Source organism: Phaseolus vulgaris, chromosome 9, assembly GCF_000499845.2.
Source record: "Phaseolus vulgaris cultivar G19833 chromosome 9, P. vulgaris v2.0, whole genome shotgun sequence".
Classification (NCBI taxonomy): Eukaryota; Viridiplantae; Streptophyta; class Magnoliopsida; order Fabales; family Fabaceae; genus Phaseolus; species Phaseolus vulgaris.
The window spans coordinates 23,761,586-23,774,424 of record NC_023751.2 but is presented as its reverse complement, the minus strand read 5'-3'; the positions used below and the strand labels follow the sequence as shown (position 1 = coordinate 23,774,424).

Below are 12,839 nucleotides of genomic sequence, written 5' to 3'. Positions count from 1 at the left end.
TTTAATTAACATAGGTTTTTTTAACCTTCGTCAAGTTCCAAAGGTTATTCTAAAAATCCTTAGTAAAATAATTGAGGTTTTTTCACCTTCATTAAATTTCAAAGGTTTATTTTACCTTGACAAAATAATGAAGATTTTTTTAACCTTCATTAAATTTCAAAGATTTATTTTAAAACCTCACCAAAATAACGAATGTTTTTTTAATCTTCATTAAATTTCAAAGGTTTATTCTTAAACCTCAGCAAAATAATATAGGTTTTTTAACCTTCGCTAAATTCAAAGGTTTATTTTAAAACCTCAACAAAATAAAGAAGAAATTTTTAACCTTAACTAAATCCCAAAGGTTCATTCTAAAACCTCAGCAAAATAATGGAGATTTTTTTAACCTTCGCTAAATTCCAAAAATTAAAATGCTATAGATTTTTCAAACTTCAATAAATAAGTATAATTAAATCTATTTATAAATAAATAATTAAAAAGTATATAGTTTTAATATATTTTATAACTAAATTCTCTAAAATTTTGAAAGTGTAACTTTACATTACAAATAAGTTTTCTAAAGTTTCAAAAATTTATTTAAAAAATCACAAAAATAACCTTGGATAATAAGAATTTCAACAACTAATCTTGGATAATAAGTATTTCAACGGTATTTACTTGTACACTACAAAAAAAATCACTTTTAGCGACCACCAAATTTGGTCGCTAACAGTACTATAATCGGTCGCTAAACGGATCTGCAACCGAAACAATCACCAAATAAAGATGGAAGCGAAAACCCTAGTCGCAAAGCCTTTAGTGACCGAATTATAAGGTGGTCGCTAATTTGCAACCGATATTTCCGTGGCCAAATCGGTCCCATAATATTTGGTCACCAAAGTTTAGAAACCAAATTAGCAACCGAAATTTCGGTGGCTATATCAGTCGCAGAAAATTTGGTCACAAAAATTTAGAGACCAAATTAGCAACCAAACTTTTATAAAAATTTGGTGGCTAAATCGGTGGCTGAAATAGAGGTGATAACGACCACCATTTTCGGTCGCTAATGGATCAAAATAATTAATTAAAAAAAACTTTTGGTGGCTAATTCGGTGGCTATATAGCGACCCCTTTAGCGACTGATTTGATTTCGGTGGCTAAATATTTTTCTTAATTACAGCGACCGATTCTATTTCGGTCGCTAATTTGGTATTTCAGTTTCGGTGGCTATTTTTATATTTATTGTTCATACCTATTTAAAATGGTATTTTAACCATTTTATACAAAAATTCAAACCTGCTTATAGATACTCAAAATTCAAACTTGCTGATAGATACTCAAAATCAATGAAGCTAAATACGAGTGAACTTCAAATACATAGTTTAAGAAGGAGTTGTACTCAAATTAAAAGTATATCGTATTACACAATGAAAAGTATTAAAAACTAGTTAAAAGAGTCAAATCTATTATATAATTAAGCATCCAACTAATCTTCTTCTGAACTATCATCTCCAATGTTGTCTACTTGATGATGTCCACTAGAAGTAGGATTTGAAGAACCTGATTTGGGATTATTCATTTGAATGTGTTGCATGATTTGTTGCATCTGCTCATTTTGTTTGCACATCTGCTCATTTTGTTTGCACATCTGCTCACTTGTTTGCGCATCAAGTCATCTTGTTTGCGCATGCTTTCACTTTGCTCTTCATGAGTTTTTATCAATAGCTCCATCTTTTCTTCAAGAGTCCGCTCCTTGACATGTTTTGTCCTAAGTTCATCATCTAACTTTTGAATAATCTCACGCATTTCTTCTATTTGATGGACTACTGGAGCTTGGCTTGTAATCGAGTGAGCAATTGTTGAACTATTAAACCTTTTGCTCAATACACCAAGACCATAAACATTCCCTTTCTTATTTCCACCTCCAACAACATCAATGTATATTTCATTGTCATCAATAGAAGCAACATGAGAGTTTTGCGAAGATTCGCTTTCAAGCATTTGCTGTTGATGAAATTAAATTGATTATTGCAAAGAAAACATATAGTAAAAATTAAATTATAACTTAAATTTTAAACATACTGCAAGGTCGCGAGTCTTGTCATTGACCCATTCTCCAGTCTTCAATTTCTTCGTTATCTCTACAACCTCCCAAGCAGTTGATTGTCGTTCAAGCTCCTTAGTCTACATAAATTTAATAAAAAGATATAATAGATTGTATTTAAATAAAATATAGAAAGAGAAAAAAAATATAATAATATTACCATTCTCAAAGTGAGTCGCAGTAGATATGGAACCACCACAGTAGGCTGAGGCTCCCTTCTCAACAGCCCGATTCGCCTTGGCAATAACACTCTTGTTTTAGAATTCTGTAGAACTCCAATGCTGGTCTAAGGTTGCTCGAACAAGTTGTGGAATCCAGGTCCCTTTATCTTGACCATGCCTAACTTTACTCATAGCATTTTTAAAGATACGGGAGGCTTTTGTATCAAAAATGGATCTAATGAGTTGGTCTTGTTCCAGATCCCATTTACAAATAAAGACTCTTTGGGATTTCGTAAATGTATATGCTGCTTTTGGTTTGATAAGTTGGCCACCACCAATGTCTTTCAACTCTAGCTCTTTTCGATTGCATATTTGTGCTACATCCAATCGAGCCTTGTTTGTGTCCTTAGTTTTTCCTTTGATATCCATCACAGTGTCAAACACATTCATGAACACATTTCTCTCTATGTGCATAACATCAATATTGTGACGTAAAAGTTGAGTTTTCCAATATGACAACCTCTAAAATATACTTTGTTTCTTCCAATTATGTTTAATACCATATTCAAGAATATTTTGTTATTCTTGTAATTCAGTGCAAACTGGTAAGTGTGCAACCCTATTCCAAATGTCAAGATTAGACAAACGTGGAGGAGGGGGATCAGTCTCAACAAACTTCTTCTTGAATGCCTTTTTATTCTTCCTAAATTGATGATCAGGTGAAAGAAACCGACGATGACAGTCAAAAAAGGATATCTTATGGCTATGACTAAGATAAAAAGCCTTTGTTCTTTCCATGCATATCCAAGAATGAAAAATCTCACCAACAAAGTTAACGTCTTTGATGTGCCACCCCTTTCAATTTGTAATTCAATATTCTTGCTCACACTATCATCAAGTAGAGTCTCCAGTTTCAAGAATTGGGTAATGACCTACAATGAATTTTACAGAGTCAAGTTCTACAAAACAAATTAGAAATGAGACTCCTATGTCTAAAGCCAACAACAAATTAATGCAAGCAATCAAATACATCCGTTCACACCTCCGTTCTCCTCTGCTCGCATCATTCGCCTCCGCTCACACCGTTCGCCTCCGCTCACACCGTTCACCTCTGTTCATACCTCCGTTCGCATCACGACCACCACCCACAACTTCCTCCTCCTCCGACCACCGCTGCAGCTTCCTCCTTCGACCACCGTTGCAGCTTCCTCCGCACCTTTCTTCACTCCTATAAGCAATTTTGGGTATTTGGTGCCCTAACAGCACCTGCACTTCCAAATGACTCCAAAGCTTACAAAAAAACAAATTCCAAATTTTATCTAATTGTCACGTTCTTTTTTACTGAAGGAACCTCTTTATAAATAATATTAATAAATAATATTAAAAAATGTAGCATTTATGTAAAATTAAAAAATAAATATTTAATATCCATGATAGTAAATATGGATATTTTAATAATTAAAATTTAATAATTAAAAAATTATTTACAATTTAATTCTAAAAATTTATTTATTTTTATAAAATTAAAGTTATTTTAAAGAGATCATTTTATTTAAATTTAATTATATAGCGTAATTTACTTTTTTTTAAAGGATTAATTTTATTAATAATAATATTTTGTTATGTAATTTTATTTAGAATTTTTATTTGAGCTGATATTTTAAAAACAATATTTAATAAATTTTATTTAAATTTAAGAAATTACAAATATATTTGACGTATATTTTTTAAATAGAAAAAGAAACCAGTAATACAACTAATTATTTTTTAAACGGATGAGTACTCATTAATATTCAAAAGTGTATGTGATCCTTGTATAGTTTTTTAAAATAAAAATGAATTATTATTATTATTATTATTAGTAGTAGTAAAATAAACAATTATATTTAGCGACCAAAACAAATTCGGTGGCTAAAAAATAAACGTATTTGGTGGCTGATTCAATGGTAAAAATAAACAATTATATCTAGCGACCGAAACAAAATCGGTGGCTAAAACATAAATAAATTTGGTCGTTGATTCGGTGGCAAAAATAAACATTTATATTTAGTGACCAAAAGAAAATCGGTGGCTAAAAAGTAGACATAATCGGTGGCAGAAAAAAGCAATAAAATTTAGCGACCGAAATAAAATCGGTGGCTAAAAAATAAACTTATTCAGTCGCTAATTCGGTTGCAGATATATTTTTCCCAATTTATTCGAAACAGCCACCACTTTAGCGACCAATGGTTTTGTCACTCTCATGTTCAGTCGCGGATTCGGTCGCAAAACTATCTAACATGATAAATAATTCAGTCGGTCGCTATTTCGGTCGCAGATCTGACACTACGGGTATTTGGTGGCTTTTTCGGTTGCAAATTACAACCACTAATTTTCGGTCGCTAAATTCGGTGACTAAATTGTTATTTCCTTGTAGTGATAATTCCTACTTTTTTTTTATGAGTTCATTTCTCAAAAACACTTGACTTATTTTGTTTTAGTTTTTGATGTACGTGTATTTTATGTGCAATTTTAGTTTTAGTTATAATTGTTAATATTTAATTCTCATAATTTTGAAATATTTTAAATTAAGGCCTTTATTTTAAAATGCATTCAATAATTAATTCACTATGAAAGTGAGAAGTGATAAAGTTAAGTTTTCCCCACAATATGTTCTTGCAATCTTTAAAGTCCTTGAAGCCAAGAACACACATGACTTTGAAGCTCACATCTGATAGATAATACAATTATTTAGGATATATAAAGTAGTGTTAAACTCCAATTGTTGCCGAGCTAGGGTGATGGAAGAAGCAAGGATAGTGTCTTATTTAGTTTTTCTTCTCCTAGGATATAATATACATAAGTGTGGCTGAGTTGTGATTCCTTACTAGGACTACCTCCTACAGCCATTGAGCCTGTGCCAAAGAGCAATGTGTCTATGGTGGAAGAGAGTAGTCAAGAGGATCATTAGAGATGGTTGAAAATGGGGTTGAAGGTTATTTCAGACGACAAGTCATTTTGGGGAAATTTTGAAACTCATGGTATTTTACGAAGATTCTTAAACCCATGGTATTTAATGGAGGTTTTTAAACCTATAGTATTTTACGGATGGTTTCAAACCCATGGTATTTTACAGAGGTTTTGAAATCCATGATACTTTACAAAGGTCCTTAAACTCATGGTATTTAATAGGGGTTCTGAAAGACTTTTCCTGAGGTTTAAAAAAACCCCAGGGAACACCTTCCCCAAGGATGGTTTAGCGGGGGAAACTGTAACCATGTGTAAATGACTTAATAGAGGTTTTAACCCTAGATAATGTAAAAATAAACTCATGTGAAAACCATCTTTTCTTGTAGTGACCTGAACTTGAACAAATGCTCACTAAGAGCTCCAAATCGTATAATTGTTCAAGGGTAGTTTAACTCTATCTGAGATTTTGATCATTGAGCCTGTGCCAAAGAGCAATGTGTCTATGGTGGAAGAGAATAGTCAAGAGGATCATTAGAGATGGTTGAAAATGGGGTTGAAGGTTATTTCAGACGACAAGTCATTTTGGGGAAATTTTGAAACTCATGGTATTTTACGAAGATTCTTAAACCCATGGTATTTAATGGAGGTTTTTAAACCTATAGTATTTTACGGATGGTTTCAAACCCATGGTATTTTACAGAGGTTTTGAAATCCATGATACTTTACAAAGGTCCTTAAACTCATGGTATTTAATAGGGGTTCTGAAAGACTTTTCCTGAGGTTTAAAAAAACCCCAGGGAACACCTTCCCCAAGGATGGTTTAGCGGGGGAAACTGTAACCATGTGTAAATGACTTAATAGAGGTTTTAACCCTAGATAATGTAAAAATAAACTCATGTGAAAACCATCTTTTCTTGTAGTGACCTGAACTTGAACAAATGCTCACTAAGAGCTCCAAATCGTATAATTGTTCAAGGGTAGTTTAACTCTATCTGAGATTTTGATCATTGAGCCTGTGCCAAAGAGCAATGTGTCTATGGTGGAAGAGAGTAGTCAAGAGGATCATTAGAGATGGTTGAAAATGGGGTTGAAGGTTATTTCAGACGACAAGTCATTTTGGGGAAATTTTGAAACTCATGGTATTTTACGAAGATTCTTAAACCCATGGTATTTAATGGAGGTTTTTAAACCTATAGTATTTTACGGATGGTTTCAAACCCATGGTATTTTACAGAGGTTTTGAAATCCATGATACTTTACAAAGGTCCTTAAACTCATGGTATTTAATAGGGGTTCTGAAAGACTTTTCCTGAGGTTTAAAAAAACCCCAGGGAACACCTTCCCCAAGGATGGTTTAGCGGGGGAAACTGTAACCATGTGTAAATGACTTAATAGAGGTTTTAACCCTAGATAATGTAAAAATAAACTCATGTGAAAACCATCTTTTCTTGTAGTGACCTGAACTTGAACAAATGCTCACTAAGAGCTCCAAATCGTATAATTGTTCAAGGGTAGTTTAACTCTATCTGAGATTTTGATCATTGAGCCTGTGCCAAAGAGCAATGTGTCTATGGTGGAAGAGAGTAGTCAAGAGGATCATTAGAGATGGTTGAAAATGGGGTTGAAGGTTATTTCAGACGACAAGTCATTTTGGGGAAATTTTGAAACTCATGGTATTTTACGAAGATTCTTAAACCCATGGTATTTAATGGAGGTTTTTAAACCTATAGTATTTTACGGATGGTTTCAAACCCATGGTATTTTACAGAGGTTTTGAAATCCATGATACTTTACAAAGGTCCTTAAACTCATGGTATTTAATAGGGGTTCTGAAAGACTTTTCCTGAGGTTTAAAAAAACCCCAGGGAACACCTTCCCCAAGGATGGTTTAGCGGGGGAAACTGTAACCATGTGTAAATGACTTAATAGAGGTTTTAACCCTAGATAATGTAAAAATAAACTCATGTGAAAACCATCTTTTCTTGTAGTGACCTGAACTTGAACAAATGCTCACTAAGAGCTCCAAATCGTATAATTGTTCAAGGGTAGTTTAACTCTATCTGAGATTTTGATCATTGAGCCTGTGCCAAAGAGCAATGTGTCTATGGTGGAAGAGAGTAGTCAAGAGGATCATTAGAGATGGTTGAAAATGGGGTTGAAGGTTATTTCAGACGACAAGTCATTTTGGGGAAATTTTGAAACTCATGGTATTTTACGAAGATTCTTAAACCCATGGTATTTAATGGAGGTTTTTAAACCTATAGTATTTTACGGATGGTTTCAAACCCATGGTATTTTACAGAGGTTTTGAAATCCATGATACTTTACAAAGGTCCTTAAACTCATGGTATTTAATAGGGGTTCTGAAAGACTTTTCCTGAGGTTTAAAAAAACCCCAGGGAACACCTTCCCCAAGGATGGTTTAGCGGGGGAAACTGTAACCATGTGTAAATGACTTAATAGAGGTTTTAACCCTAGATAATGTAAAAATAAACTCATGTGAAAACCATCTTTTCTTGTAGTGACCTGAACTTGAACAAATGCTCACTAAGAGCTCCAAATCGTATAATTGTTCAAGGGTAGTTTAACTCTATCTGAGATTTTGATCATTGAGCCTGTGCCAAAGAGCAATGTGTCTATGGTGGAAGAGAGTAGTCAAGAGGATCATTAGAGATGGTTGAAAATGGGGTTGAAGGTTATTTCAGACGACAAGTCATTTTGGGGAAATTTTGAAACTCATGGTATTTTACGAAGATTCTTAAACCCATGGTATTTAATGGAGGTTTTTAAACCTATAGTATTTTACGGATGGTTTCAAACCCATGGTATTTTACAGAGGTTTTGAAATCCATGATACTTTACAAAGGTCCTTAAACTCATGGTATTTAATAGGGGTTCTGAAAGACTTTTCCTGAGGTTTAAAAAAACCCCAGGGAACACCTTCCCCAAGGATGGTTTAGCGGGGGAAACTGTAACCATGTGTAAATGACTTAATAGAGGTTTTAACCCTAGATAATGTAAAAATAAACTCATGTGAAAACCATCTTTTCTTGTAGTGACCTGAACTTGAACAAATGCTCACTAAGAGCTCCAAATCGTATAATTGTTCAAGGGTAGTTTAACTCTATCTGAGATTTTGATCGGACAGTCCTGTAGAGTTCACTGACAGGAGTCCAATGGTGAACTCCAATCGTTGATCTGATGAGTGAGGAAGTTAGAATCTTAGAGAGAAGGTAGAAGAAATGAAAAATGTGATTTTAGAAAGATGACGGTTCTTTTATAATTGAAACCTCAATAACTGAATTTCTATTTATATACTTTTTTCACTTTAATAATAAATTATTCAGGTGACATTTTAATTGTACCACTTCTAATTTAGGACTAATTTTCTTAATCCTTACGCTATAGAATTGACAAAATTAAATTAAGGGTTTTCTACCCTATAAGAACTAAGTAGAAAGAGCAAGAGAATTTTGTTTTTCAAGAAACCTAATGAGATTTTATAAAATGGCTTATAGATTCTGATAAGTCTCCTAATTCTTTTATAAATATTGTAGAATACAACATATATCATAACATACTATCTAAGATTCTTACAAGATAATTTGTTGAAAGTTGAACCCTACAAAATCACACAATATCTACAAGTGATAATTATCTCTTAATATGTTTTCATTAGATAATAACTTTTACAAAACTCGTATGTAAAATAATTAATTCATTTTATTTTATAGATATTTTTAATTATAATGATACTTTAACTCCTTTATTTTGGATACAACTACTTGAAAATCTGACTATAGTAAATCTTATTATAGTAGTAGAAATTTTATATATATATATATATATATATATATATATTGTTATTTTAAGCATCCATATTATATATCATAACAAGTTGGTAAGTAATTGTATCTTTATCATTAGTCACTATAATATAATAATCCATACTCTTAAATATAATATTTATTGATTATAACTTTTAATTTTATAAAATAACATTTATTTGGTAGTTATTTGCATTATTGGGTAAGATACTCTTATAAAACTAAATTAAACCTTTTATGTTGTACCACCTACCCCATCACATTTTTGCTTTTATTTTCGCATGACATCATCTTGTTGTAAAAGAGTACATTTAGCCAATAAAGCAGACATTTTTGGAGGTAAGTTGAAGACATAAAACTTCTGCGAAATTTAAAACAGAATGTTTTTAGCACGGACTAAAGTTGATGAACTTAAGATGAAAAAAATGGTAACCATGATATGATGAAAGTAAATATAACTGTAGTAGAGATTCTGAAATTATGCGACGATGTAATAGCAGCATAAAGAAGGAAGAATCTGAGGAGAAACATACAAACGATGGACAGTACAAAAGAAGTACAAAGCAAAGTAAACGATTTATGAAAGATACGTAATCCAGTACGCATTTTTTGGTAGCTGAAAAGAAGACCTCCATTGCTATACATATGTTGTTCATTTCATAACGTGGCGTGGGAGGTTCTACACATATAATAATAGTAATAACTAAATACATCTATTACTAACTATGCCATATGCCAGTTACTAAACCAGTAATACATCAAGACTCCATGCATGCATCTAGAAGGGAAGGTGGGCGCTGCCCACAGACACGGAGCTCGAAGCGGCGGCGCTGTTCCTCTCCGCGTGACAAAGCTGACGGAGCTTCGTCGGAACGTACCAAATGGAAAGACGAGGGTGCGCGTTGAATATGGCATCAATGTCCCAACCTTGACGCGCTGCGATGGCCACAAGGGGCTTGTAACATGCTTGTCTCCATGCTCCAACGTTCTCTCCTCTCTCCTTGAACGCCCTACGAAGCTCGTTCGACACATCCTCGTCGAGACAATGTAAGGCGTAGCAGTGGACGTAGTGTCGCATCTTTGGCTTGTTGATGTAGCTTGCTCCAGCTTTCTTCGCGTACCTAAACACCTGATTTGTCACCTGCACTCCCAACTTCTAGTTAGTGTGCATATATATATATGAATAAACATCTTGGTACGGCAAAAACATATGAAAAGGACAAAAACAAAATTATGTTGTGTAATGAAAATGAGTTGGGAGTGTTAGAGTAATGGTAGGCAGAAAAATAGGTGTGACAAGGGAAGAATGATATTAATAATAAGGGTGTTGGTGAGGGAGATGAGATGAAATTAACAGAATGAGAAATGATAGATAGGGGTGGATAGGGATTGTTATGAGGGCATGCAAGGATCCAGTGGGTGTAAGGGGAAATGGGGAACTTGCAAGACTTGGACTTGCGGGTGGTTGAGGTGAAGTGTGGTAGGGAAGGAGGTGTAACTGGATAATTCACTTGGCTGTACGGAGACAAAATTCCAGTTTTAAAGGAACATGGACCCCTCACGAGACTCCCTGACTTGTCACGTGTTCCGCGGCAACGTCACGGCAACACAACATTATTCAAACGGAACTACACAACAACACAAGTGAGTGGCAGAGTCAGAGTTATCAGAAGAAAGGCACGGCTGAGTGAGTGATGCAGGACTCATGACAAGAATACCTTGGTGGGGCACTTTTCACCACGGTCCTTCGCGATGGCCTGAACTTGCATCAAGAACTCACGGCACTGCTCGTAGAGGTGAAACAGATAGTCCAACCCATTCTTCTTCCCACGTGCAACCTCCCCAGGCTCCGTCACGATGAACGGGTGCTCCCTCTGCCTCTCACATCCTCCACCACTGTTGTTGTTCCCTTCCTCGTTCTCTTCTCCCTCCTCATCCTCAACATCCTCGTTCTCCTCCTGCTGAAGATTCGCCTTCATCCGAGTCCTCCGTCTCCTCTGCTGCTTCCTCCTCTCCTCCGCCGCAACCACCTCCCACGTGCTCCCTCCCCCGCTCCCCACCGCCTCCTTCTCTCGTTGCACCACCGGCTCCTCCGACAAACCTACAATATAATATCAATCTCAATACCCCTCTTCATCATTCATCATTCATCATTCATCATTCATTATATCATATATATTTATACACACACTTTTCTTCTCCAGGAGATCCATAGATCCATTTAAGAGACTATTACATTCTTAGCACAGGTTCTTTCTTTTCTAGTCCACGATGCACACTCACGGAATACCAAATTGTTCAGCCTATTGGCTACGTACCTGCTGGCTTTTATGTTGTAACATAGAACAGTAGTTTAATATAACAGTAGAATAATTTAGGTAGGGAAACTTCTGTTTCAAATTTAATTAGCCAAACGATTATAAAGCTGCCCAACGTAGTACCATGTAATAATTATCATTATTGTAATAATAATAATACTAACTATAAACGATGACACAGTTACTGCACATACAACAAGAGCTGCGTTATGAATAAGTTAATTAGGTATGATGTACCTTCCTGAGAGAGGGCATCGAGGGCGTTGGTGGTGGTGGTGTCGGTGGAGAGGAGGTTGCTATTGCGGCGTTTGATCTCGTCGTCGTCGATGCGACGTCGTTCGGCTCTGACGGCGGCTTTGATGCCGTAGCGTTCGCCCACGAGGAGGTCCCAGCGGAAAATCTGGGAGAGGCTGTTCATCATGTCGTCGAGCTCCTCGTCCTTCATGTCAACCAGCGTGCTCACGGTGAAGCCGAGCTCGGCGATCTTGGCCGCCGTGTAGTAGCGTATGCCGTAGGCCTGGAAGAGCTCCTCGAGGCCGCCGAGTTCGCGGGGAGCAGCCCTGGCGAGGTGGTAAGCCGGGGCAACGGGGGGCGGGGCGACGGCGTAGTCAAGGAGAGGCGGCGGGGGCCGAGGAGGCGGTGCGGCGGGGAGGACGGTGCGTGGGTCCCACTTGAATAGGCTGGCGGTGAATGCGTCCGGATCCATGGTTTGGAAAGTGAGGAGTGGGAGGTGGGGTGCGTGTGTGGTACTGTTTGGGTGGAGATAAAGGCGAAAAGCATAAAGGTGGCGAAAGAGAGAGGGGTTAATTTCCTGTGCAGAGAGAAAGAGAAAGAGAGGTGTTAATTCCCCAAACTACCCTTTTCCATGATTCTGATTTGATTCTGGGGTGTTTTTCCCGAGACTGGTTCGGGGTTGTGGTTCCTTGTTCTCACCTCCTTTTGCGTCTCAGTGAGATCTTTCTTGAAACTCTTCAGCCTTGGTTCCCTTTTAGTTACTCTCAAACTGAACTCCCCCCAAACAAACTACCAAACCTTCCCTCAACAAAAAATCCAACACTCTCTTATCAACTTTTACGTCATAAAATTAATCTCTCATCATAGAAGATGAGCTTTGACTTATGATTTGACTGATTTTTTTGGGTTTGTCAATTCTGTTTCCTCATATATGTGTTGGTGTGTACTTAATCAGGGTGGTCCTCACAGTGTTACAGTTTTGCTTAAACAACAGTTAGAGTGGCCATTTCGGGTTATAGCTGTGATTTGAAGGTTTGGAAAGGCAAAGACATGCATGAAAATTGGGGCAAGCAAAGCATAATTGCGTAGGTTAATTGTGGTTGTTTTTTGAGTTGGCGGGTTTTACGATTATGAAGTCGATAGTGGAAGTTTAGTACGTGAAATGTTTTTTTGTTTGTCTTGGGAAGGCGTTTACTTTGTCCATGTCCCAATCCCACAGGAATTTATTGATCCTAGCGACTCTTATTCTCTCGCGTTGTCTCGTCTG

At 36.1% G+C, this 12,839-nt stretch overlaps 1 protein-coding gene across 1 annotated transcript; it reads right to left on the bottom strand.

Moving 5' to 3' along the window:
- Window positions 1-9,596: 9,596 nt before the first annotated feature.
- LOC137823086 (protein UNIFOLIATA) lies at window positions 9,597-12,271 on the bottom strand. Its single transcript, XM_068628201.1, has 3 exons — window positions 11,576-12,271; window positions 10,739-11,121; window positions 9,597-10,161 (listed from the first exon to the last, which is right to left on the bottom strand). The coding sequence occupies exons 1-3, from the start codon at window positions 12,042-12,044 to the stop codon at window positions 9,799-9,801; spliced, it is 1,215 nt and encodes a 404-aa protein (XP_068484302.1). The 5' UTR covers window positions 12,045-12,271; the 3' UTR covers window positions 9,597-9,798.
- Between the last annotated feature and the right edge of the window lie 568 nt (window positions 12,272-12,839).